Source organism: Schistocerca gregaria, chromosome 6 (genome assembly GCF_023897955.1).
Source record: "Schistocerca gregaria isolate iqSchGreg1 chromosome 6, iqSchGreg1.2, whole genome shotgun sequence".
NCBI classification, from domain to species: domain Eukaryota; kingdom Metazoa; phylum Arthropoda; class Insecta; order Orthoptera; family Acrididae; genus Schistocerca; species Schistocerca gregaria.
Genome location: NC_064925.1, coordinates 273,734,467 through 273,761,590, shown reverse-complemented (window position 1 = coordinate 273,761,590; position 27,124 = coordinate 273,734,467). Strand labels below are relative to the sequence as shown.

Sequence of the window (27,124 nt, the reverse complement as noted above, 5' to 3'; positions counted from 1 at the left end):
TATAGTCTGTACAACAATGCTCTTGCCTCCTATTATGTTTCATGTAGGAACCAATAGAATAAGATGAGCAAAAATAGGTAAAACAGGGATGTAATGCAAATCGAATAGCATAGTCTCTAAAATTGGTGTTATGTACCATCCACAACTCACTGGAAAGTGGCTTGCAGACTATATATAAACTTTTAGATATTAAAAATCTGTAAACAGCAATTATGATCACATCATATATGAAAACAATCTTTTATTCCAATACAACAAGTTTATTCTCAACAATTTCAGTCATCACAGCTGTGAGTAATATTCTTATAGAATTAAATAGAAAGATACAGTGCTTCGAGGAAAGTGATTCACGCAGTAGAAACAGCCAGTAGCACATTAACAAATTTAGGGTTCATACTTCAGGCACACGTTTATTAATTATTGGAGTTCCAAGGAACTTTTGCCATTCATGCAGTGTATGAGTGTATTCAATAAAACACATAATATGATTTCATGTTTTTGTGAGCTCAATTCGCAACAGTTTACACACACTGACTTTCACAAACATCACTGATTAAATTATTTTACAGCTGTACTGCATTGGAATGTGCACTTTTGCATTTTCATCTGTTTTACTCAGCCTTTGTCTTTGTGTCTTCCCGATAGTGCAGGAAAACTATACTGAAGAGAAATACCCCTCCCATCATTGAGAATGCACTGAAGTAGTAGGGGTATGCACTTGGGATGAAACGTTCATATTCTGTGTGCTGTAATGGCCTGACAGACACCTGCAAAAGAAGAAAGTTTGTTTAATGAACTACTCCTGTTTCAGGAAAGCAAAACCCAATAGCTTACATTTCAAACTGAAAGGAAATCTGATTTAGTTTGGTGAAAGAGACTACAGATATTTATGTATAACTATTGTTTCAGTTTTTCAAATCAATTTCTTCAGTTTTTGGATTTAACTGCATCATTAATGATAAAAGGCTGCTGCTCACAGTACAATCAGCAGCTGGCAGGTTACAATTCTGACACTTACTCGCCCTTGTCACTTATCTCATATTATGTTACTATTAACAGACTATACATGCATCCATTACACTCACCTACACTCCAAATACACGTAAAAAACAACCCTCAAAACCAGCAAAGAATTAAACCAATGCTCACAGAGGATGAACACCCTTTCCAACAGACTGCTGAACGTACCCCGGCAGGATATCCCAGCCAATTACACCACGTGACATCCACATTTTTTAATACACTACAGTATCAACCATCCACATGCAACACAAATACAGAGCAGTGACAAGAACATTTATTGTTTTTATTATACCTCATTATTGCATAAACATTCAGCACATTAATGCTGTAAAACTTTACAAATACACATTTTTCATGATTAAAATGTATTAAAGTTAACTATTGCAGTGATTTGAGAATTTCTGGGTAAATTCTAGAACCACACAGCCTTCTACTGTCTCGAACACACGATAGTCTGGATATGAGTGTGGGATGGTAGAATCCTACCTACTCTGAATCACATGTTTGTGTGTGCAGCTGTAAAATCAGTTGTGGGAAGAAAGCAGACACAATGGACAAACGGCATCGACAAGTACCTGTCGGGTAATCCATAGACATTTTAGTGAGTGTGTAAGGAAGAACCATGGAGGTCATATGCAGCTCTGTGCTTACTGGGTCATTGACTATTGTTATTAAAACAAAGACAGTTGAAAAAGAACTCTTGAAAAATCTTGACGTAACCTTGCTATAGACAAGACTTACTTTCTGATTGTTAAGAAAAGTTATGGTATCAAAGGCAACTTTCTTTTAACTGTAATTTAATTAGTTTCCGACATTTGACTGTACAAGGGACCTACTGGAAGTTATATATTTATGTTGAAAGTGAGAGTTTTATTTATATGAAAGTCAAATACATCGTTGACTGACGAAAAGCAAAGCCTGCACGTCTACTTATTTCATAAGCAGAAAGAGTCTAAAAATTCCTGTACCTAGCATTATATGATGGAGAAGTCAAGGATTTCCAGCAGCTGGATAACCAGTAAAGAAGAGTGGCTGCAAACTCCAAGTAAGTCACCTCGTAAAGAAGTGGAAGGTGGTTTGGGGGAATAAACCAAAATAATCCAGATTCACACACACACTTTAAGTTGGAAACATCAGACTATGTATCACTGCACATGGACAAGGTGTTAAATACACTAACAGAGTTTAACAGGAAGTCTTGGAGATCTGCAACAGAATTTTGTCACAATAACAAGTTGCACTTGTTACAAGACTATGATAAACAGTGTATTTTACCTACAGTAAAGTGGGGATGGCGTGGAAGATGACATAACCCTCAACAGGTAACATTCAGAAATGTATATTTATCCCAGGTTTCACAAATACATACTGGTTTCTTCAAGGGGACAAAAAGTAAGGTCTCCTGGATATGCGAACTGATGTGCGAGGGGAGAGTTGGAGAGGAGGACAGATACGTTTAGATCGACAGTTCTGGAAGCTATGAGTATGATTTTCTACTTCCATGTGTTTCTATCAATAACGCTAAGAACAGGCTCCTGAAGGTAAACACTGACCACCTGTCCGTGTTTTTAACAAATTACTTAGCTCAGTTTTCAACTTTTCCATTTGTGTACCATGTGATACAACATTAAAGTTCTATAAGTGCACATGCATGCTTAAGTTTGATTACAGAATTAATCCTGATGTGACTGTTAAACATGATGTCTAAATTACTCTAGAAAATTAATAAGGAATCAGGGGAAATACTTTTTCCTGATCAGGTTGTTGGTTAAAATATAATTAATGTGCTAATCCCCATTCTTGCTGCTTTATCGGACTTTATTAACAGATGGAATGGCTCTGCAAGACCCATACTGAGGCACAATGAAATAATTAATTTAATTATGTTGGAAAACACGGAAGAGACTGATGGGCATACAAGGACAGTAAAGATACTACGAGGAAATATCTGTAACTGTCAATGGTTATTTCACTTATTGTAAAGCTATTAACATTCAGCCATAAAGTTCATAGCTTTTAACAAGATTACTTTTTGTCTCTCAGGTAGACACTGAAAAATCACTGTACTATATTTGGCTGATTGTATGACGAGGTTTTTTCCCAACTTTTGTCATTCGAAAAATACAGGGTTATCTCACATTCCCTGATCAAACTATTGCTGCTAAGGTTAATGCTTTTATGTTTTGTAATAGATTAATATAAGGGCCACTCTTCATATACATTTAAAGCTTTCACAATTGAAGTCACATGCAGATGTATTTTGAACAATTCAGAACAGTTTTCAGGGAGGGAGGGACAGTGACACCAGCCTGGCTGAGAACTAGGATGAACGTGTGTATAAATGTGGTGAGCGAGCAGTGAATTTATGAGCTGTCCACCATGGGAATGTATATCATAATATCTTGGCTTTTATGAACATCTACAAAGCTTAAACGGCAGTTTGCCTGAATCCATTTGTAGTAGAAATTGAACTGATTTCAAAACTGGACAAAAACTCAACAACAGTATAATATTTTGCATAAGGTGGTAAAATCTAGATAGGGGCCAGAGGTGTACTTACATGTTTCATCCAGAAATGTTGTCAATGTTGACTGTGAGGTATGATGGGAACAAAAGGCAGTCTGTCAGTTGATGATTCTAAACATCAACGAGACAGCAGTGTGTAGACATGTTTGCAAGCAAGAGACAAAGGAATATAATTGGTCTCTCGCATTTATATATATGCAAAATCCGCTTTTAAACAGCTGTGTTCTCAGGCCAAACCACAGAAACAGCCTCAGTAATCACAATGTATTTGGATGAAACAACTAAATATTTCTGACAACCAAGATCATAAATTTCATTGCTGTTTTGATTGTACAAATATTGTTTGTTCATGATGCCTTGAGCAAGGGCTCAGTAGTTCCGTGTTTGCATATGTCAGATGACTTTGGCCTGCTCGTGGTTTGTATCTGGCCACAATACAGTACAACTGGTTTAGACAGTTAGCAAAAATGAAGTAGAGATAAAAATTAATGTAAACAATTTGTTTTATTTCTCCTTGTATTATGAAAATGTAGATAATCAATGAATAACATAAGTTTAGAAATAGGTGTGATGTTAACTTTTTTATATCAATAAAACAGTTTGTAATTTTGATTAGTCAAGAGTATCTTACAAATAAGGTTTTCTCATTAAGTCTCTTGAAAGGGAATTGCCTTATATTCAAGGCCGCCTTATGCTCGGGTAAATATGGCACATGTGACACCTCTGGGTACAGAAGGGCGAGACAAAATGTGAAAGCTACAGTCACACCACCACTTCTTTCTCATACTACTTGGTACAAATCCAACTGTTTGTTAAGTTTTGCAGCAGTTTTAATTACTAACCAGAACAAAGTAATTTATGCTGGGTGCAACTAGAAACTTATTGCCAGAAACTTGATGTGCACACATGTTTCATCAGCTGGGATAGTAGATGAAAGGATAACTAACACCAGAGAAAAAACATTTCTACAACTTCTTTAAGTATTCTTTCCCCCCCCCCCCCCCCAAGAGGTGACTAATACAGTTAATAAAAATAAATGATATTCTCCAAGTAATATCAGTTATGGTGCATAAGACTGTTTGGGGTATGAAGGAAGGATGGGAACTACAAGAGGAGGAAATTTCAATCGAAATGGTCAATACTTAAAGCAAAGTAATACAAAAGGATCTTGTAAACTGTTTACAGAATATTTGCAGCAGAAATAATTTGCCAGAATTAGAACGCTGCTGTAATTATTCTCCTCCACATAGAGAGAGAAAGACAAGACGAAAGTAACTGCATTCTATCAGCCTTCTCTCTATAGTGTACAACATTCACTTATCACCCATGGCATAGAAAAAATATTGTATTTTAATCATCCAGAGGAACAAGCTGGCTTTAGAATTGGATACAGCACAAAATACGATACGCAAGTTATGAATGAACTACTGCTGCGCCTGTGATTTGTACATATTGAGAAAACTTCTGAAATGATTTTAAGAAAATACCTGTTAATAACTGTTGAAAACCAAAGTGCTGATTTAGCCTAGGTTAGTATATTCAAGTATTCACACATAAGGGTTACAGCTTCTATTAAACTTCATGCGGCAGTGGAAAATTCAGAACTGAAAGAGACGTTGGGCAAGGATTTGCTCCACCACTGATCTTCCTTGAAGATCAAAACGAAAACTGTAACAAAATTATCAATTGTATTGGAAATGGGAACGAGACTTGGGTGAAGCATGTCAATTGTGAAACAAAAAGCCAGTCGATGGAATGGGGACACAGAGATCCTCCCAAGAACCAAGTAAATGTTTGCAAATGCAAACGCTGTCAGCAAGAAAAATCATGACTACCATGCTTTGGGACTCTAAGGAAGTGATTCTCAGTAATTTCCTTGAATGCGGCACAAGAATTAACTCTGAGAGGTATCGCCGAACATCACCCAAGCTAAGGCAGGTGATTTAAAATAAGCATCTGGGAAAGCAGTGCAAACAATGCACATCTACACACAGCCAATCGTACCTGTGAGCTCCTACAGGGTTCTGGATGTGAGGTGTTTGATCGTCCATCATACAGTCTAGACTTTATGCCGAGTGACTACCACCTATTCCCAGCAACAAGTACATAGCTTGAGACATAGTGCTTTTATACTGATGCTGGTTGCAAACAGGCAGCAAATTTCTACAGGGATGGTAATGGAAAGCTTGTGCCACAGTATGATAAGTGCCTCGGTTTTAGTGGTGGTTATGTAGGAAAACAGCTTAACAGCAAACCATTAAAATGTATGTAATAAAATTTGTTTTTTTCCATAGTGTTAATTCTTTATTTCAAACAGTTTGTTACTTTATGGATATCCCTAATATTTATAACAGGTTTGGGTCATTAAGGTTTGAACTGTATCACAGGCACATGTACACCTGTAATTAAATTACCTAAATTATTTCATGATCAAGACAGAAAAATAAAAACTGTAGTTTAACACAGTGCGCACTGCATTTTTCACTGGCCATGTATCATTGGCGTCATATTATCGATCTACAAAGTAAATATTGCCATCGGCTATCTACTATTTATTATGAGGAGATGGATAGTGACATATTAATCACTCATTTAGAGGAGGGGGGATGGGTCGTGTCACTGTCATGGATGATCCTAGTTACTCTAAGGCAAAAATTGCTAATTCAAACTTAAGAAAGGAAGAAACGATGAAGAGGTTGGAAGAGAATATTAATTCAATTTCTGGCTGCCATACAATCAGTTAAATGCCAGAAGTACCTTAACAATCACTTTGAATTTTACAACTTATCCACAGAAACTGGTTGTATGGTGTGCTGCAAACAGATGTTCAGGTATGAAATACCTGTATACCCTTGGGAGCACTCTCTCTCTCTCTCTCTCTCTCTCTCTCTCTCTCTCTCTCTCTCTCTCTCCATCCCTCCTCATACAGTTCCTCAACTCACTAATGATGAGCCACCAAATGTACAATGCCTGGGCTGGTATGGTTCTTGATTTTATTTTGTGAGAGCACCAACCTGTTTTTGCACTTCGTACAAAAGTTAAAGCTGACATGCTTAAATTATCATTTTATCAACACTGAAATAGATTTGTACATTGATAGGGATGTGCATTAATAGTATATTTTGATATGACATTTCACAATTTTCACAAAAATACCAGTTTTAGCACTGAAGTTGTGGTTGCTATTTAATTAAAATATTGTTTGATTACAAAGTTTCTTGGGTTTCACTTTCTCCTCCTCCTGCTTCTTCTTCTTCTTCTTCTTCTTCTTCTTCCCAAGTCTTTAAATTTTCTTTTTTCACTTGCAGATAGTGTTGCAGGATTGGTACGACACACAAAAAGTGTCAGTTCATCATGCATAGACACCAACATAAGTTTGGGAAACTCCAGAAAAAGGAAGGGATGAGTTTCTCTCATTGAAAGTAGGCAATGAAAACCTCGTAACACCAATTTGTTACATTTTGTAGGCGAAGCAAATATGGTGTCTTAAAAAATAATATAAAGTGATACAGAAAGCTGCTACACATGGAAATACATAAAAGAAGTCTAATTATTGACAGATAAGGTAAATCCATGCATTTACAAATCTCTCTCTGATTATGGAGTTACTGGAATTACGAGTTTTTCATAATCAGATGGGAGTTATGAGGTTCTCATTGCCTACCATCGATATCCCTTTCTAGCCCATCAGTATCGTTGTTCCCTAACACAGCAAACCTTTAGTAAATGTAATGCAAGCACATGCTTAAAACCTCTATTCTTTGAATAACAGTGCATCTTACAGTTCCAAAGCCTAAACAATTTGAACTGATGGGAGATTTCTCCATAATGGTCAATAGATTTAGTATCAGAACATGTGTGTTTGCTTCCAATAGTAAGAGTCAGACGGGGATCACATGATATGGAAGTAACTATATCATTTATATCTAAAAACAAAGATGATGTGACTTACCAAACAAAAGCGCTGGCAGGTCAATAGACACACAAACATACACACAAAATTCGAGCTTTCGCAACTGGCGGTTGCTTCGTCAAGAAAGAGGGAAGGAGAGGGAAAGAGGGAAGGAGAGGGAAAGAGGGAAGGAGAGGGAAAGAGGGAAGGAGAGGGAAAGAGGGAAGGAGAGGGAAAGAGGGAAGGAGAGGGAAAGAGGGAAGGAGAGGGAAAGAGGGAAGGAGAGGGAAAGAGGGAAGGAGAGGGAAAGAGGGAAGGAGAGGGAAAGAGGGAAGGAGAGGGAAAGAGGGAAGGAGAGGGAAAGAGGGAAGGAGAGGGAAAGAGGGAAGGAGAGGGAAAGAGGGAAGGAGAGGGAAAGAGGGAAGGAGAGGGAAAGAGGGAAGGAGAGGGAAAGAGGGAAGGAGAGGGAAAGAGGGAAGGAGAGGGAAAGAGGGAAGGAGAGGGAAAGAGGGAAGGAGAGGGAAAGAGGGAAGGAGAGGGAAAGAGGGAAGGAGAGGGAAAGAGGGAAGGAGAGGGAAAGAGGGAAGGAGAGGGTTTTAAGGGAGAGGGTAAGGAGTTATTCCAATCCCGGGAGCAGATAGACTTACCTCAGGGGGAAAAAGGGATAGGTACACACACACACACACACACACACACACACACACACACACACACACACACACACACAAGCAGACATTTGTAAAGGCAAAGAGTTTGGGCAGAGATTTCAGTCGAGGCGGAAGTACAGAGGCAAAGAAGTTGATGAAAGACAGGTGAGGTACGAGCGGCGGCAACTTGAAATCAGCGGAGGTTGAGGCCTGGCGGATATCAAGAAGAGAGGATATACTGAAGGGCAAGTTCCCATCTCTGGAGTTTGGATAGGTTGGTGTTAGTGGAAAGTATCCAGATAACTCGGACGTTTTAACACTGTGCCAAGATGTGCTGGCCGTGCACCAAGGCATGTTTAGCCACAGGGTGATCCTCATTACCAACAAACACTGTATGCCTGTGTCCATTCATGCGAATGGACATTTTGTTGCTGGTCATTCCCACATAGAAAGCTTCACAGTGTAGGCAAGTCAGTTGGTAAATCATGTGTGTGCTTTCACACGTGGCTCTGTCTTTGATCGTTTACACCTTCCGGGTTACAGGACTGGAGTAGGTGGTGGTGCGAGGGTGTATGGCACAGGTTTTACACTGGGGGCGGTTACAAGGGTAGGAGCCAGAGGGTAGGGAAGGTGGTTTGGGGATTTCATAGGGATGAACTAAGAGGTTACGAAGGTTAGGTGGACGGTGGAAAGACACTCTTTGTGGAGTGGGGAGGATTTGATGAAGGATGGATCTCATTTCAGGGCAGGATTTTAGGAAGTCGTATCCCTGCTGGAGAGCCACATTCAGAGTCTGATCCAGTCCCGGAAAGTATCCTGTCACAAGTGGGGCACTTTTGTGGTGGTTCTGTGGGAGGTTCTGGGTTTGAGGGGATGAGGAAGTGGCTCTGGTTATCTGCTTCTGTACCAGGTCGGGAGGGTAGTTGCGGGATGCGAAAGCTGTTTTCAGGTTGTTGGTGTAATGGTTCAAGGATTCCAGACTGGAGCAGATTCGTTTGCCACGAAGACCTAGGCTGTAGGGAAGGGACCGTTTGATGTGGAATGAGTGGCAGCTGTGGTACTGTTGCTTGTTGGTGGGTTTGATGTGGACGGACGTGTGAAGCTGGCCATTGGACAGATGGAGGTCAACGTCAAGTAAAGTGGCATGGGTTTTGGAGTAGGACCAGGTGAATCTGATGGAACCAAAGGAGTTGAGGTTGGAGAGGAAATTCTGGAGTTGTTCTTCACTGTGAGTCCAGATCATGAAGATGTCATCAATAAATCTGTACCAAACTTTGGGTTGGCAGGCCTGGGTAACCAGGAAGGCTTCCTCTAAGTGACCCATGAATAGGTTGGCGTATCAGGGGGCCATTCTGGTACCCATGGCTGTTCCCTTTAATTGTTGGTATGTCTGGCCTTCAAAAGTGAAGAAGTTGTGGGTCAGGATGAAGCTGGCTAAGGTGACGAGGAAAGAGGTTTTAGGTAGGGTGGCAGGTGATCGGCGTGAAAGGAAGTGCTCCATCACAGCGAGGCCCTGGACGTGCAGGATATTTGTGTATAAGGAAGTGGCATCAATGGTAACAAGGATGGTTTCTGGAGGTAACAGATTGGGTAAGGATTCCAGGCGTTTGAGAAAGTGGTTGGTGTCTTTGATGAAGGATGGGAGACTGCATGTAATGGGTTGAAGGTGTTGATCTACGTAGGCAGAGATACATTCTGTGGGGGCTTGGTAACCAGCTACAATAGGGCGGCCGGGATGATTGGGTTTGTGAATTTTAGGAAGAAGGAAGAAGGTAGAAGGTAGGGGTACGGGGTGTCGGTGGGGTCAGGAGGTTGATGGAGTCAGGTGAAAGGTTTTGTAGGGGGCCTAAGGTTCTGAGGATTCCTTGAAGCTCCGCCTGGACATCGGGAATGGGATTACCTTGGCAAACTCTGTATGTGGTGTTGTCTGAAAGCTGACGCAGTCCCTCAGCCACATACTCCCAACGATCAAGTACCACGGTCGTGGAACCCTTGTCCACTGGGAGAATGACGATGGATCGGTCAGCCTTCAGATCATGGATAGCTTGGACTTCAGCAGTGGTGATGTTGGGAGTAGGATTAAGGTTTTTTAAGAAGGATTGAGAGACAAGGCTGGAAGTCAGAAATTCCTGGAAGGTTTGGAGAGGGTGATTTTGAGGAAGAGGAGGTGTCCTGCTGTGAGATATATTTTTCCCACGTGGAATGTTCCCCTCTATTATAACTATATCATTTAGCAGATATTATTGTTCAGTGACAGATTTGACAAACAAGAAATATAAATGGGCTTCTGTTGGGATAAAAATTATCATTTAAGCTAACTCATAAATTTAATTTGGATGAAATGGTGTAGGTTGCTGGAGTTCTGCAGTATTTAACTGCATAAACTAAACACAGATGGAGTGGTCATTACATAACAACAAACTAATGTGTGAGCAGAAAACAACAATTCAAATTAAGGTATCAATTACTTTAAATTGTAATAGATGTTTTTAATACCTGTGTAGTAGAAAAGAGATGTGTCCATCCTATGCGGTTATAGTCAACCTTAAACTGGAAAACACCATAAACATCAGGTATACGAAACCTAGCTTCATAGCGACCACCAGTTCCCCTTTTCAAAGTAGTTCTCACAAATGGATCAATGCGAACAAACTCAAGCTGCACATCATCTGCATCAAATGGTACCCATCTTCCATCCTGTAATTTCTCAATTTCAATTGTATAAACCTGTAACAAGAAGACAAATATACATCTTTGTTAATGAAGTATGAAACTTTGTTTAAAATGAAGAAGTGATTAACATATAACACCACTGAGACAATATAGCTTCCTAACATCACAATACAGCAAAAATCGCACAGCACTGAAAACTACTTGCAACCAGAAAAATAGGTATATATTGGGGAATATTTCTACTAACAAAGGGATATTTATCTAACTTTGCTTAGATAATTGATTAAGGTCAGTGCAAATGCCATTGGGGTGATATTAAACAGAATTACTAACCTACAAGCAGAGACAAAGGCCAGTTTCCAAAGATACACACAGACACTAAATATTAGCAATGAAACTGGTTCATTGCTCTGAAGAAAACAGCAACAAAGTCAACCAAAACCACAATTTCCAAAACAAGTGAATGTGAAACCTGTAATCATTATTATGTGATACAAGCAATTCAGTTAACATGTTTCCTGATGAGATTCTCCTCATTTACTTTTTTTCTTTTATGGACCTTATTTTTCCTTAAAAATTACTGGGCCAATGTGTTCTAGCAGCTAACTTTCTATGTGCCTTATCTTTCTCTAATTACCAACTTCCATTAACAATTTTATCTTTACGCTTTTTGTTTTTATATTTATGGAACAATAAAGCTGGTTGCGGACAAAAATGTTTTCAGTTGTACAGTCATCATCAACAGCCCATTTGATAAAGTCTTTGAGAGTGGCTGTGTCATGCAAGGCTCCCACTGATGTGTCTACTGACAGAACATCGCCATGGCACATTCTTGACACAGATACTGGCCAAGATTCATCAGACAGGCTGTAGGTAAGTACTGTACAATCAAAACCAATATTATTTTGCAAGTTTCTGACTGCATTAGAATTCATTGTTCCAACTGACATACTGTTGTCCTCACCTAAAATAGCAAACAAGACTAGCCACCAACTGTTCAGAAAACTTAAGATGCAGTATCAATTTCATCATGATGATGTTGGCTGTGTAAAACCTTACAAGTCTATTGTAAAACTGTTTTACATATTCTTATGCAATTATCATCAGCTTATTTGAACCTTTCGATAACTTTCCATCCTAAGAAGCCTTTTCAGCAACCTACAGGGAACATGATGATATAGCGATTTGAAATCTGCTCCAAAAATTAGTTCACATCCTTAAACATTGCATCATCTTGCCTGACTTTGTTATCACAGGAAATGAGAGAAAGTTCGTAGGAGGAGGAGTGAGAACCATTTTGAGCAAAGTGATTGTGTTTCTATGTAGCATAATTTTTCAGTGAATGTATTTTTATAATGTCCTCAGTGAAAGAGAGATACTCAAATGTTCGGAATTTTTTTTTTATGATTAGTTACTATTTTGCTGTTTACACAAAATTTTTGAAATTCTTGTTAAGGTCAGCATGCTACAAGCATCATTGACAGAGCACATGAAGAACTCAAACTGAAATAAGCTCTTTATTACGGAATGTGCACAATACAATATTTTCTATTAGTACAGTTTTTTCTATTAGCCAGTTTTGAACTGCATTCTTTCTTTGTTAGTGTACTTAGGACCCTCTGCGATTCCATTTGAATCTCCTCTACTGTGTTAATTCTCGCTCCTTCAACCTTCCATTTTCATCTTGGGGAAGAGAAAGAAGTCCCTCCGAGCTAAGTCTGCCAAGCATGACGTGTGGGGAATGACTTATCTTGCTTTTAACAAAAAAATACCTGAATTATGTAGACTGCTTGTGGTCACGTATTGTCATGATGGAGTATCCGGTGGTTCTGTATGTCGATTCCGTGGCTGATTTCTGATTTTTCAATATCCACCCCCAAATCAACGTCTTAGAGCATCCAGACTGAATGGTTTATTGATCATTTGACTGTGAGGATGAACACACTATAATTTTAGTCTTGAATTTTGAGAGTTTTTTGGTCAAGGCAAAGGACTATGCTATTGTGATAACTATCGCTTAGTCTCTAGGCCACAGCCATAATCCTATCTTTCAGCAGTACTGGCAATCTTTGAAAAAGTTTTGATTGTCCTGAAATGGTTAACTGCAGTCTTTCTCATGTTCGACCCTTGTGACTGAATATATTCACGTATACCATAGCTTAGCTCCAAGGCATTGCAGATGCTTTGGATGGTATATCTACAGTCTGGCAGATTCAGATGCATCATCTTCTGAACATTTTCTGGTGTGTTGCCAGTTTATGGCTGACCGTAACAGTTATCATCAATGTTGAGCCTGTTTTGAAAGGCTCATACCTGTCTCACATCTATGTCAGACCCAAAACACAGCATTCAAAAGCTTGCTTCAATGTTTGGTGGATTTCTGCAAAAGTGTATTGAAGTTTTGTTTTAAACTTTATATAGACATGTTGCTGTTTCAGGTGAGTGACTACAAAACTGCAAACTGACAGAAACATAACAGTGGAAATATGCTTAGCAACAACTAACTGAGTCACTCAGCTTGAAGGCAATTGACACACAGAGAAAAGAAGAATAATGTGGAGACATTTAGTGGTATTTTAAGGTACACTTAACCATTTGGCAAAAAATTCAAATTTCAGGAACTTTTGCATACCAAACTGTAAAACTAATATTCTATAACTTAGCTACCATCTATTTTTCAAGCATTTGTGTAACATGTCAATGTAGTATGTAATGTACTGTATACAATATACTTACAACATTGTCCATGATTGTGTATGCAGGCGGGGGTGAACGTTCTCCTTCACGATGATGAGAGACTGAGCGTACTCTCAGTACACCGCTCTCTCGGAACACCCATGAACTCAAAGCCAGTGCCACTTGCTTGTTTCCTGATACAGAAAACCTCTGTCCACCCTTTAAAATTAAATAACTTTGAGTAAGCACATGAAGCCTCCCAACAAAACAACAGTAACAAATAAATTAGGGCAGCAAATTTTTTTTATGGTTTGTCAATCTAGAAATACAAAAGTAAGGCACATTTGGAGGAAAACACTCAACATTATGTGGTCTAAGAGTATCAACGCATTACTTACTGTAGCTTTCTGCACAGGTGAAGTGAAAGCCTCATCTGAGAAGAAATACAATGAACCTGAGAAGATGACCCTTGCATTGTTCCTTGCCTGTAGGGCAGCAATCAGAAGCGTATTCCGTCCAACAGCATGAGGATACTGAACGGGAAAAAGAAAAAATTTATTGCAAACAAGTAACAAAAAAGTGAATATTTATGATATTCAGATTGTTAAAAAAGATGTCATCTGCACTACGATGGACGATTTCAAACTGCTTCTGAATTAAAGACAAAACCTGGACACAGTTACAAACATTTCGATGGTGAAGTGAATTGCATCTGGAGCCAGAGCTGAATGATGGTGGGTGCTGGATAGTGACTGCCTACATAGATTCATGTGGCAGGTGGCACGTGATGCTGAACGCGCATATGCAGTCATCGTGCAGTGTTACTCAGCCGCTGTGCCTCCTAGTGGCCACTGTTGGAGGCATTGGATGGTGCCTGATGCCTATGTGATTGTCTGCACAGTAGTGCAGCTGTTAGATGAGGTGATATTGCATTTGACGGCAGTTGTCAGTTAGAACACCACCAATTTGTATAAATACTCATCCAGCAGATAACAGCTCATTGAACACCTACATAATTCTCAATAGTTTGTAGCAAATGTGGCAAACACAGATCAAATGCCACTGGCCTCTGGCTCATAAAGAAAGCAATCTTGCCCCCACCCCCAGGCTTGTTTGTGTCATGCTTGGAACATTTCAAAAACGTTTAAGAAACAACTGCCCCAATAGCTGACAACAGTGGGAGACATGCTGGATTGTATAAGTCGGTCGTGCTCAGAATAAACACGTGCCACATCAGTACCATCTGGACATTATTGCGATTTTGTCAGAATCCTCCGACCCAGAATAGTTTCATCAGAAACTGTTCATTACATTCACTTTTTGTGATGAACTACAATCCACACCTCACTGCTTGGTGGTATAAAACAAACAAAACAGACCACAAAGTCCAAATCACAACTGCAGCTTGACACAAACACGCCATATGCCACCTTACCTTCTTTGTGGTTCACAGCTTGATGCTTTTTCAGCTTCTGGATTTGTCTTCATGGACTCTACCTAGCTGGTCTCAGAATGAACACAGTTTCAAGAACTGGTTAACCTCTGTAAGGGATACTTGGAGATGATCTCTTAGGGTTTTGGCCAAGCGGAAAACTTCATGGCACATATCACCTTAAAATAGCTAGCATGCTCCTGCTTCTTCTGTGCATGGTCCATGCCCCTCACATTACAGGACATCATCAAAAATGAGCTAGACAGGTTGAAAGCCTTAGATGTCAATGAACTCATATTTGCAACTGAGTAGGCGACACCACAGTTACGATAAAAAAGCTATTTAGAAAACTGCACCTGTTTGGAGATTTTAAGATTACAGTAACTTCTTAGTCATACAGAGGCATGTATCCCATTCCAAAACCTGATGAACTTTTCTCTGGGCTCACAAGTGGACAGTATTTTTCAAAAATCTGATCTCACTGAAGCTAGCTTGCAAGTCCTTGTTGCAGCACGTTAATACAAACACCCTTTCCTATTTCCTGATGAGACCCCAACCTTGAGGTGCTTCCATATGGGTGAAGAGGCTCAACAGGTAGTCAATGCTTTTCTTATCACAGCAACGCATGCGGTGGCAAAAGACATCATTTTACAACAGGTGTGGTGGTACATCCAACAAGGCTGGCCTGAACATATTTCCAGTTGGTACTCCAACACACTGTGCCATTACTTTCCCTTTTGCCACCCACTCATGCTGGTGGATGGTGTTACCCTCCTCATTACTGACCCATGCTCTCCCTTGTAGATCCTATTGGAACCTTTGAGGCCGACAGTACTGTGGCTCCTGCATTAGGGTCACTAGGACTCGCATACTGAACTATTTGCTCGGGCAAAGCAGACATCTCAAACATTTTGTGCACAGCTGTTCTCAATGTGAACAACAAGAAGCAGTGTCCCACCAGACAATGGACTGCAACTCCAGTCTCAGGTTTCCAGTAAGATCAGCCACCGCAACTGCGTCAACCACGTGCTGTAACCACCTTCCGTGGGGACAAAAGGATGGGGCACAATGTTCGACACAGTTGTGGAAATATGTGGCTGAAGCTTTTCTGGTTGAGGTCCTATGTTTTTTCTATGAGTTCATGTATAGGTTGACCCTGATAGGGCAAAAAGAGTCCAGCAGAACTCCTTCATGGTCATCAGCCCTGCAAGCTTTCAATCTAATGTTGCCGTTGCCACTGGGTCCATCCATGATGCCGTCTCCTCATTTCCAGCCAGACACACGCTTTTGGGTGCAGGGATTTGTTAATGATACAAAATTTGCGAATGAACATAAAAATGTAAACCAGAAAGATCTAATGCCATGTGGAGGAAAGGAATCATGCAATGTCTTACGCTGGTTAAAGATTTCTTTGTGGTGAATAGCAGTCAAGACTTACGTTTAATGTACTGCTACGGTACATGTTAATCCATGGAATGTGGCAATTAAACTAATTTGTGATGGGAAAAACAATGAGACTACGGGCCAATTGTATAAACGTCACTGACTGGAGATCAATTTTGACCTTACTTTAAATACTGAACTCTGTTCATGAACCTATTCTGCTAGGTAACACTAAATTATGATCAACTGAATGAGATTCAGAGTTGATATAATTTGCAAGAAACAGACTTGGTAACACTGCTAAAATCAGCATTCGATACAATTATCGCACTTCGACTACAGATATTAACTGTGTGTTATAGATGCATGGTATTCATTACCAAAGGTGCTATGTTGAAAGCTGAATGGGAAATAAGCAGAAAAACATGTGCTCTTGAAAATTCTTCACAGCCAAAAACAATTAGTGCTCGAAATCATATCGGGCCAGTACAAAGACAACATAGAAGGGGGGGGGGGGGAATTATTGTTGTTACCATTGCTAACAAAGAAAAGGTGTGGAAAGGACTTGGCAAATTGTGACTGGATAAGTTTGAAAATGTGTAAAGGTAAGAGACACAAAAATTTTATGATAACGATACCATGAAAAGTAATGTAAAATTAGCAATTTTTAATGAAATATCTTGAAATTGGAGATTTTTATGAACTATTGCAAAATTGGTGATTGTTATAAAATACCAAGAAATTTTTATTCTCATATTTAAAAAAATATTAAATATGAAAGGAACAGTATACTGATTTTTGTAACTGCTAATTACTGAATGCTGAAATTCCATTTTGAAATCTTATTTCAATATTATCATGAATGAATTAAAATTTTCCATGTAACTATGGTGAGAAAAAAAAAATACACTAGAAAAGGAAGAAAATCTGAAACTAGAGGGAAACATCAAAATTGACGCAAAACACGGAACCTGACGCAAAACACGGAACCTGACGCAAAACACGGAACCTGACGCAAAACATCACCAAATTTGGCAAAACCACTGAATTTGCCAAAAAAGCTGGAAAAAATAATGCAATTTGGAAGAAATAACTGGCAAAAAATAAAACCTGAGATGTCAAAAAATAATTCCAGATGAGGACAAGTGCCCTGAATTTGGTAAAAAAATGTCAAGTCAATAAATTTTTTTTGGGTTTGGGACCACATTGTCAATATGCAAAACTACCGATGTTTCGGTCACTGTTGCAAGTGACCTCCCTCAGAGCATTTAGTCAAACAGAAAACCTCAAGAAGGTCACTTGTAACAGTGACCAAAAAGGTGGTACTTTTACATATTGACAATGCAAGCACAAAGCAAGAAAAATTTTACTGAATGTGACAATGGCTGTGGAAGCCTAAATTTATAAATGACTTTGAAAAACAGTGAAACTCGCTAAAATAGCACAAAATTTGGCAAATGAGCAAAATTGGCACAAAAACTCACAACCATAAAAAATTGGCAATATAAATGTTACACCGGATCTGGCAAATATTAACACCAAATTTGGGTAAAAATAACACCAATATTGGTAATAAAATAAAACAATTTTTTCCTGTCCCTAATTATAACATGAAGAAATGGCTCAAGGAAGCACTCACATATGACAAGACAATTTTAAGACATACTTAAAATTGTTATATTGCAAGTTCATGTAACTAATTGAGTAATGTAAATTTGAGCAAAAACTGGGTCAAAACTTTTAACTGGTGAAATGCATAAAACAGAGGCAGTAATTTCATGAGGTTTACAGTTAGGAAAAGTGGACAGAAACTAACGGCAGTCCTGAAACCACTGTTTATTCCAACTTCTAACCCCTACACTGATGATGTGAATTTTCATTTGGAAGTAATATAGAGTGGCTTTTACATATTTTAATAAGCTCAAATTAATATTTGAAACGAATTTGCTGTGTAAAAGGAAGTTTACAATGTCATCTGTTTTGTTTTTGTTCATTTCTTGTTCTGACACAGATTTAAATAACACTGGAGGTTGCAGTTCATTTGCAATGTCAGAAAAAATTGGAGACTACTAATGGCAAACAAATTTTTTTTTTTCGAGAGAATGCTTATATTGTGCTGGTAAGAATGAGAGTACAATTTAATTGTGACAGCAATACATAATGTATTTTGCACTAAAAATAATGTAATTGCAGGCAGAAGCAGAACATGCAAGCCAGGATCCTGTTAAAGATGTTTCATAAAGAACACAACTTTTGAATGGATAGCATTTGTGAATATGTATGAAATATGACATTACTCAAATTCCCTCCATGACTCTGTAGGCACACACTTATCCTTTTGAAAAAGTTTTCAGTAACTTTTCAGCATTCTTGGACTTTTAGTTTAGAAATTGGATGCTAAATCTTGGCCTTGAGCTCTGGAAGTGACTGGGTGCACTGTTATACATGACAATCCAAATACCACCCACAATAAATAAATAAATAATAATATCACATCACATCACAAGACCTGCATGGTCAGTTCGCATCACTGTTACGAGAAATCACCCAGCGAAGGAAAATTTCTCACACCAAGTCCATTGTTGCATTCGATGTGCGACAGGTGAAGTACGACATGTCATTCTAGGAATGAAATGTCCCTCTTCCCTGCTCTCCATTGGCCGATGAAAGACGTTTGCTAGTTATGGTAGACACTAGGAAGCACCTCATCTTCGGGACGTGTTTTATGATCCGTGCAGATTGGAGTTGTACCAAACCTGCACTATCGGTAAGGTGGGCTGCGAACGACCACTTCTACCTGCTGGGTGCGGTTGACTGCACTTTAGTACTGCAGGTGAAGTGCATAGAGAGAATGTGGCCTCCACAATGTCAAAGAAATGCTCACCACCGAACAAATGAAGTTGAAATATATTTATACCAATTGTTATTGTCTTGAGGAACTTTGATAGACATACATTCTAGAACAGGATGTAGTTGCTCTGTTATCGTCTAAAATTGCATATTATGTGCAGTACATAGAGCTAAAACTATCTTTGTGCATTATTCCAGTGGATACATTGAACAACAGAAATCTCTTTCAGCATCTTTCAATGCAAAAGGAATAGTCCGACTGAGAACATCTGATCCATAGTTAAAGGAGCATTGATTAGCAAGATCCTTAGGATGCATAAGATGGGGAGAAACAAGATTTTTTTTTTTTTAATTAAGTGAGAAGATGTGTGTTTGCCTAGAGCAATCCATGTTAACAACAGGACGTTTAGCAGTGTACTTGGATTAAAATCAATAAAATATTAAAGAAGAAGTGTCTGCTTTTAGCAAGAAAAAGAAGAGACTGTATAAGTGATACCAAGATGTGAATTGCGATTGTCCACATCAACAGACAACCATTAAAACATTGTGCCTATTTACGGAATAGCAGACATGAGTCACATACACATTTGGAGTTGCAACATGGAACAGTTACATCATGTTTGGAGAATAGTGTTGGCTTTGTGGCAGAAGCTTAACTGAGCATGCAATCTACGATGCCACACTGTTACCTGTTGCACCACAGCAGTTTCAGTGTCAGTCCAGTATAGCTAATCTCCGAGATCTAATTAAGAGGTGACAATGATGAATTGTGTCCAGAGTTAGAATTGTTAATAGTAGTGATTTCAGGAGTTTGATTTTAGTAACAGTCTATGGCAGTTACCATGTGTAAAATGGCAACTGGAGCACATGGAGTCTATAAGACAGTTCTATTTGTTAAATTAGGGGAGATTCACAAGGTACAAGTGAACAATAATAATAATAATAATAATAATAATAATAATAATAACAAAATTAGAGGAAACCCTTAACACATAGAAGGAAACATTAAGTAATAAAATAAAGGAAACAATAAATGATATGACACAAAGTACTAGGATTACTACTTTAGAAAGTGTCAAATAATTTGGCAAAGAATTTACAAACTGAAATGAATGTGCAATGTGACTCAGTATGTAAGGAAGTTGACTATCTTAAAGAAATCTATTATGATTTAAAAATAACCAATAAAGAAATATCAGATACTAAGGGAAGAGTAGATATATTTGAACAAGGCAGGGCATTTAATGAAATTCCGAGTCCACATATTACACTGCCTAGTTTGGAAGAGCGGTTGCAGAAATTCGTATAACAAAAATTACAGCAGAGGATTGATTCCACTAGTATTACTCCCAATTCTACAGGTGAAACTGCTATTAAACAGCAAGTGTTACAGAGATTATGGAGAATAATGTAAATGATACATAAAATATCTACTCACTAATTGGCAGCAGGGAAACACACAAACAAAATGGTATAACATTTACAAGCTTCTACACCTTTGTTTGTGTGTTCCCCTGCTGCCACTTGGTGGGCAGATTTTTTATTTATCCTTTTACATTATATTGTCAATGAGAGATTATGGACAGACATACAAAAGACACAACAAGATAAACAGGAAAACTGATGTAGCTAGTGAAAGTAGACCAGGTGTGATTGGAAGAACTACAGTTAGGAATTTGCCAAAAAATTTCCGAATTTTAAGCCAGATGGGGACAAGTGCCCCATTTACTTTTTATGTGTATTTTTGATACCTTTACCTAAAAACTGGGAAGACCATACGAAATTAGATATTACACCCAAAAAACCAATCAGATGAAATAAGACAGACAGTAGAGCAGAGTTCCCAAAGAGATGCAGATTTAAGAGTACACAAGTTTAACAGACATGCATATACTCCAATATTTAATTTGGATGAGTAAATTCTAGTTCAAGATCACTGTCACAGTTCAAATATCAAGAATGAAACTAGCAATTTTTTCCAGAGATATTGTGGACCACACAAAATAACTGATATTCCACTTTGCAGGGGAGATCCTATAACAGGGCAAGATAAAGACCTGTACAATATAGACATAAACCCAGGTGAGCTCGCACTCTTAGCAGGTTCGGTGGAGTGATGTTCACCAGGTACCAACGTAACTGTTTCATTATTTCTGTGAAACTGTTTCTTCCCTCTTTTTCTATCCCGCCGTCTTTCTGATATTGTTTACTATCCTATCCCAAAAGCAAGTGAAAGGCAATGACTGTTGGTGCGAAGATAGTGACAAACACTCATAACATATTGCAGTTGCATTCACTGGTAGTGTGTTTCTGAAACCATCTTCAAAGTAATACTGCCCAATTACACCCTCAGCCCATATTTCACACAATACAGTCACTTGTTGTGGATGTAATGGCTTCTCCGCAATTACTTGGGGGTGGGGGGGGGGGGTTTGTCTCGGCTCGAAGTACTGTAATTTAGCTTGTTCACAAACCCATTCGACAGAAAGTGTGCCTAGTCACTGAGTCATCAAAAATACACAAACAAGACAGAGAACTTTGTTACCTTCCAGAAAAACTATACAGTGCATACCATCAAACTACTTTATTCATTCCTTTAACATATTAATTCTATCAAAAACTTTGTTATTTCTGATTTGTAACCATCAAGTTTGCAATACAATAGACTGATAATATTTTTGATAGCAGGTTTGCTATCTGCATCAGCTATAATTGTGTTTTTTTATGTCTTCCACATGATATCGTACTCTGTTTTACTATTTAGGGTTGATAAAGCTCTCGACCTCAGATCACCATAGAAAATGAACTGTTGTCAAGTTGAAACATGTGTTGCACAGCTGCACAGGTTTTGCAGGTGTGCGTGCGTGTGGAGGGGGACGGTCGTGTGCATGCTCTTCTACTCCTTAAATTGTTTACATTCCACCAGAATTACCATAAAGATAAAATGATGTACTTTATAACAAAATAGTGAAACCTCCAGTGCGCAACATCAACCAAGGCCGCCTCAGAGACATAAAACAGCAGTGCTTTATGAACTGTATCATGGTTCTTCAGTTTACTTTCTAATTTTTAAATTAGCTGATGTGGACGTATAAGTCTCAAAAATTTGTTAATTTTTTGATCAAGTTAGATTTTTCGTATTTGTATTGTGAAACAATACGTGTGCTCTCACAATAAATTTTAACTGAATTTTTAGCTGAAATAAACACTACCACTGCACTGAAACATACCAATATATGATCATTAGGACACGTGAGACATGGAGTGTTGATCTCAGGAGCAGCCTGCCATGTTCACAGAGTCATAAATTTTGCAACAATCTGATCATTTTAGAACTACATTCATTATACTGATTCAAATTCTGTCATTAAATTCATTTCAACTTCAGCAAGCACACATATACCTCCGTGGCGGTTTGTTTCAATTTTAGCAAGCATACATATACCTCTGAGCTGTTCAACTGTTATTAATCGATACTTGAACATAAAACAAACAACTATCATTTTGTAGTGGCAGGATAGCTTACAGAGGAAGTAAAACAATGTTTTCATTAGTATTTATGGACTGAACACTGCAAAGGTTAGGAACATCTTCCAACTAATAATCTTCACGATATAAGCAACTTCATAAAAAGTGTTGTTATTGAATATATTTTATGAATTTCTACACTAAAAGCTATGTAAAACTTTATGTTGCAGTGAGAGAGGAGCAAACTAAGACGTAATTCCATGACGTCGTCCTGTAAATGCCAGCATGTTTTTGAAGATAATCCACAAATTTTCTGTTTCTGATAATGGATGACTTAACCAGTATTTGTTGGGAAATCAGCCATCAGAGTCTCAGTTTTTCACCAGTTTTTGTCAGACAGTTTTGTAACTATAATACACAGAAAACATGTAGTTCTGAAAGAGAAATGCGTCAAACTGAATTTCTTGAAATTTCTCTTGCAACTAACAAATCCTTAGCTACACTGTCAAGAACTCAGCAAGTTACAGTAAATTTTATTGGAACAGACACTTGCAAATTCTTTTATACCCACTGCAGCATCGGAGATCACTGAGAAACGAAGATGAATATTTGCTAGTAATTGTTACACTGTGTTTCATTTCAACATGTAAGAACACACTATTATCTAATGTGTTTATACAATAAAATCACTCATTGATAAGACATGTAAGCTACAAATTATGATCTTACTGTAGCACCTTCCGAATGTTAGCGACAGTAACCTGAAAGTGAGCAAACATCTTTTACAGCCACACTACGATGAGTACCAGAACCTTCACACTCAAGTTTTCTTTAATAGATAAGCACATTCTCTTAGTTTTTACCTGCTGCTTATGCTTAGCATAATAAAAAAACTGGCGAGATTAATTTTAGAGAACTGTAAAACACCTTTACTCACACTCTTGAGAACATACCTCACGTAACTGCTGATCAGGTGAATATGAATATGCAGAGGAGCTGGCATGCAAAATTGGCAAAACCAAAGGATTCTCTCTGTCAGCCACCAGGCCAGTACCCTGGAATAATAGTGGAGGCAGGTCTTTCACAGGGCCTGTGATAGTAGGTGCTTCAATCAAGTTTGCTGGCTCTGCTACAATCAGTGTGTGCTGAAAAATTTATTACAGAATTTAGAATTTAAATAAGACTTATGTGCTACAGTTTATTTGTTATGCTACGTACATCACGAATGAAATATATGTATTAAGAGCACTTTTAGCAATTTTTAAGTAACTGTCAACTCTTGATCCATTTGAGGACTTTTATAGGTGATAAATTTGTCAGGCCTCATATTGAGGGGCCGAGATCGTGACAACTGTACACACAATATTAGGCAGACTTATGAGTTGCTATTTCACTTTAGCTGTATCCTCCATCTTCTGTGCATGAACTTAAACAGGCTGTAACAAACTACACTTTTTTGTTGGTACATTGATGACAATGTAGTATTGTCTCCAACTGAGTGTGTGTCAGATTATTTAACACAGCTACATAAACAGTATCCACATTCCTATATTCCCTCCTGTGTTTCAATTTAGTACAGAATGATAAGTCAGGAACTTGAGTTCATGTTCATAAGTTTAACCATGGGTAAATTTGGTTATCAAACTAGAGGAAGGAATGACATCATAATGGTTGATTTTATAAATTCTTTTTTAATTCAATTATTAAAAGAAGTGAAGAATGTGATATTTCTTACCGTGTGTAGCAATGTATGACAGTTTGGGGAGACATGGAACCATGACAAGCAGCTTCTAGAACACACTTGCTAGAAAATGTGAGTGAATAAGCAAACACCCTTCTCAGAAGAATGGACTTAACAAAAAAGGCAAGCAAGCAAATAGTATGTCCCTTTGAAACATATTTTAAAGTATGTTTCCACAAGAAACTTGGCTATTATAAATATGTCATTGATTCTGACAACAGATACTGATAAAGAATTGCGAGGCCTCCAAGTAAAAAGTAAATATGAAAACGTATTTCATTACAGGAAGGACATGGTATTTCTATACAGTGAAGAGCCACCCCAACCTCTGTACTTCAAGTGGGGCTGTGCCAACAGAGTGCATCTTGCTGACAGCCTACCACCTTGATGTCACTATGCAGTGGTATTGTGCCACCTAACTACGTACTGTTAAGTGTCTCTTGATAGCTGTGCAGTCTTTCATGGTTTCCATGTCGCCTCTGCCATGCTATTAGTTGAGCCTCAACTATGCTACAAGTCTAACAACTTGCATCAACTGACAAAGATCATGAGGGCCAAACGGTTTCAATCAATGAATGCAGTGTTTATTAAATTTGTTGGGAAAGTGTTTGAACAGCAAATAGCACAACGATTTAGCACTGTATTTATTAAAGCTCTACATAGTAGTAGCAACAGTACAAAATATTATCAAGTGTAATTGAGCTTTATAATGACAAACTCACTCTGCTATTTAAATGGCTACAATAATAGCTAGAAAATTTAAAATAAATAAGTTATGGCAATTAGTATCATCGTAACTTAAAGTATGATATACCACCATTCCATTCTGAACCTCATGCAATTATTTTGACTGTATTTTGCAAAAAGGAAGCACACCTCCATGGCATACCTGCACTGACAGCAGAAAAAGTGGGTGAAATTGACGGACGGTCAGCTCATTTTCAGGCAGCACTATAGCTCCTGATAACCGCTCACAAGTAAAAGCAAATGAGTTCCTCAGTCTCATGTGTTCATTTCTTTTGTTACATCAAGATAAACTAATTTCACATTCTTGCTTCCATTAGAACACAAACTTCCCATCATGCACGCCTTTAGACATCATCAGGTGAATAGTTTTGTAAGCTGATATGCACTGACAGCATTGTAAGCCATCTGGATTAAGCTGAACGGACTTTGTAATTTTAAAGTATTGTCGGGCATCCAAGTGAAATTTTAGAAAATCAAAAACAATCTACTTCATGATAAATTTTATTGTTATTATTATTATTATTATTGTTATTATTAGTAATATTAGGGACAGGGTAAGAACTTTGATTTCACAATCAATCATGATGGCTGTAGAACAGCTCATAGCCCCGTGAGAGTTACGGATAGGACTGTTACCTCAGTTCCAACTTCACTAACATGCCTTCTTTTGAGTTGCTAACACCCGCCTTCTAACAGGGAGAAATGGTGGGGAGCCAGGCCAACTGGTTTGCCTGCCTACATACATCATAAAAATGTGACAACATGTCAGATTCAATATTGGTTAATACAAATTGTAGCATTCATAAAGCCAGTACCTAATTTTTAAAACTTTGCTTTTTGTTGCAAATTAAATCTATAAGTTAATAATGTTGATTCACCCTTTATTTGTATCATAGACAATTGGTGATACCTAATATGACAGCTTGGGTTCTATTTTGTTGTTCTTTAACATGTTTTTGCCTGCAGTTTCCCTATTCAAAGATTAATCCTTTAACTGCTCTGGACGTGTTAACGTGCACGCCTTTGTACCTGTCCCTGTGCGCTCTGAACGTGTTTTTGTGTGCCACCAGTCCTCCTCCTTGGTACTCTGAACGTGTCTATGCATAGAACAACTGTTGTCAATGGACTTTAAATTCTAAGAAAGTGAAGAAGATCATAGATGGTTTCCATTTTCAAGAAGGGGAATATAAGAGAAACTAACTGCTACAGAAGCATTACTGTGAAATGCACAATACTCCACTTACTTGACAAAACTATGTATAATACCCCCCCTTCCCCACCTCAATGAACCACGGACCTTGCCGTTGGTGGGGAGGCTTGCTTGCCTCAGCGATATAGATAGAGATAGCTATAATATAGGTGCAAGCACAACAGAGAGGTATCTGTTGAGAGGCTAGACAAAAGTGTTGTTCCTGAAGAAGGGCAGCGGCCTTTTCAGTGGTTGTGGGGACAACAGTCTGGATGATTGACTGATGTGGCCTTTTAATACTAACCAAAATGCCCTTGCTGTGCTGGTACTGCGAACGGCTGAAAGCAAGGGGAAACTACAGCCGTAATTTTTCCCCAAGGGCGCACAACTTTACTGTATGGTTAAATGATGATGGCGTCCTCTTGGGTAAAATATTATGGAGGTAAAATAGTCCCCCATTCGGATCTCTGGGCAGCGACTACTCAAAATGACGTTGTTATCAAGAGAAAGAAAACTGGTGTTCTACGGATCGGAGCGTGGAATGTCAAATCCCTTAATCGGGCAGGTAGGTTAAAAAAATTTAAAAATGGAGATGAATATATTAAAGTTAGATATAGTGGGAATTAGTGAAGTTGGGTGGCAGGAGGAACAAGACTTCTGGTCAGCTGAATACAGGGTTCTAAACACAAAGTCAAATAGGGGTAACGCAGGAGTAGGTTTATTAATGAATAAAAAAATAGGAATGCGGGTAAGCTACTGCAAGCAGCATAGTGAACGCATAATTGTGGCTAAGATAGATACGAAGCCCACACCTATTACAGTAGTACAACTTAGTATGCCAAATAGCTCTGCAGATGAAGAAATTGAAGAAATGTAT

The 27,124-nt window shown here is 38.4% G+C and overlaps 1 protein-coding gene across 1 annotated transcript in view; it reads right to left on the bottom strand.

Annotated features, from left to right (window-relative positions):
- Positions 1–224: 224 nt before the first annotated feature.
- Positions 225–27,124, bottom strand: part of LOC126279059 (dolichyl-diphosphooligosaccharide--protein glycosyltransferase 48 kDa subunit) — a 47,228-nt gene continuing 20,328 nt past the window's right edge. Inside the window, exons 4-8 of the mRNA XM_049979490.1 lie at positions 23,524–23,715; positions 13,836–13,970; positions 13,498–13,656; positions 10,585–10,815; positions 225–767 (exon numbers count right to left, since the gene is read on the bottom strand). Of these exons, the coding sequence (XP_049835447.1) occupies positions 612–767; positions 10,585–10,815; positions 13,498–13,656; positions 13,836–13,970; positions 23,524–23,715 (873 nt within the window). The 3' untranslated portion in view covers positions 225–611. The remainder of the gene's footprint in view (positions 768–10,584; positions 10,816–13,497; positions 13,657–13,835; positions 13,971–23,523; positions 23,716–27,124) is intronic.